We start from the raw sequence: 1146 nt of genomic DNA, 5'->3' as shown, positions 1-1146 counted from the left end.
TTGAACTTGAACTTGAGTTATAATCCTTTGCAGAAATGGTGTACAAGTAAATTGCACAGGTAAATCAACTTCTGATAACTACAATCAGATAATCAATAACTGCTAATAATTGCAAAATAGAATTAATATTTAGAGTTCCGATCCCTAGCTGTTAAATGGGTTATGTATAAAACAGCAGCACATTTTGGAGAATTATCATATTTCGCTCTGTACTTGGAAACATCAACTTCTTTACCCAGTGAAATTTGTGTGAATTCTCTTATAATTATTGTTCAGTTTGATATTATTATCTGTTATTGTGTGCTTTGATATATAGATATTAGTTAAACTTGTATTTTCAGATTTGTGTGAATTCTCTTATAACTATTGTCACGGCGACTGCTAACATTTTACACTGCCAAATCATCTCTCTACCGTCCTTCCGCAAACAGACTCCTCCCACTACCAAAGACCTTGACCGACATCACCTTGAATGAAAGATGGACAGAAACATCTACAGGCGATTCATTTCTCCTTTTCGACGACGGTGAACAGAACAACAGAATGATCGCATTCGCTGCATCAGAGAACCTGGCCGAACTTGCAGCCTCCGACGTAACCTTCAGTGACGGCACCTTCTACACCTGTCCTACTATGTTTCACCAGATTTACAGCATCCACGTACAGATTGAAGGCATCATGACCCCAGCTATTTATGCACTACTTCCCAGAAAGATCCAGGCTATCTACAACCGTTTCTTCACGCTACTACAGGATCACATGGAAAACTTACAGATTCCATTCCGACCAACAACAGCCTTCGTCGATTTTGAGGTAGCCGCACACAACGCCATCCGCAGTGTCGTCCCTGGTATCAACATAAAAGGCTGTTTTTTCCATTACACTCAATGTATTTGGCGAAAGGCCCAGTCAACCGGACTCCAGACACTGTACCTTGAGAACGACGACGTCAAACTACTTGTCCGCCAAGCTGCTGTTCTTCCACTCATCCCCTTAGCCCGCATAGAAGACGTCTGGTTCCAAACCCTTGAAGATGCTGATGATGCTGATATACCACATCCCATGCTGCTTTTCATAGAGTACGTCACAGAGCAATGGGTAGAAGGAGACCGACCAACCTGGAACCACTTCTCAATAGAAGGACCC

The 1146-nt window shown here is 42.1% G+C and overlaps 1 protein-coding gene across 1 annotated transcript in view; it reads left to right on the top strand.

The window, feature by feature from the left end:
- The first annotated feature begins 543 nt into the window (after positions 1–543).
- LOC110457057 overlaps positions 544–1146 on the top strand; it is a 1323-nt gene continuing 720 nt past the window's right edge. The window contains exon 1 of the mRNA XM_021508154.1: positions 544–1098. Coding sequence (XP_021363829.1) covers positions 544–1098 — 555 coding nt within the window. The remainder of the gene's footprint in view (positions 1099–1146) is intronic.

Source organism: Mizuhopecten yessoensis, unplaced genomic scaffold, assembly GCF_002113885.1.
Source record: "Mizuhopecten yessoensis strain PY_sf001 unplaced genomic scaffold, ASM211388v2 scaffold9021, whole genome shotgun sequence".
NCBI classification, from domain to species: domain Eukaryota; kingdom Metazoa; phylum Mollusca; class Bivalvia; order Pectinida; family Pectinidae; genus Mizuhopecten; species Mizuhopecten yessoensis.
The sequence above is the reverse complement of the archived record's forward strand: the minus strand, read 5'-3'. Positions and strand labels throughout refer to the sequence as shown.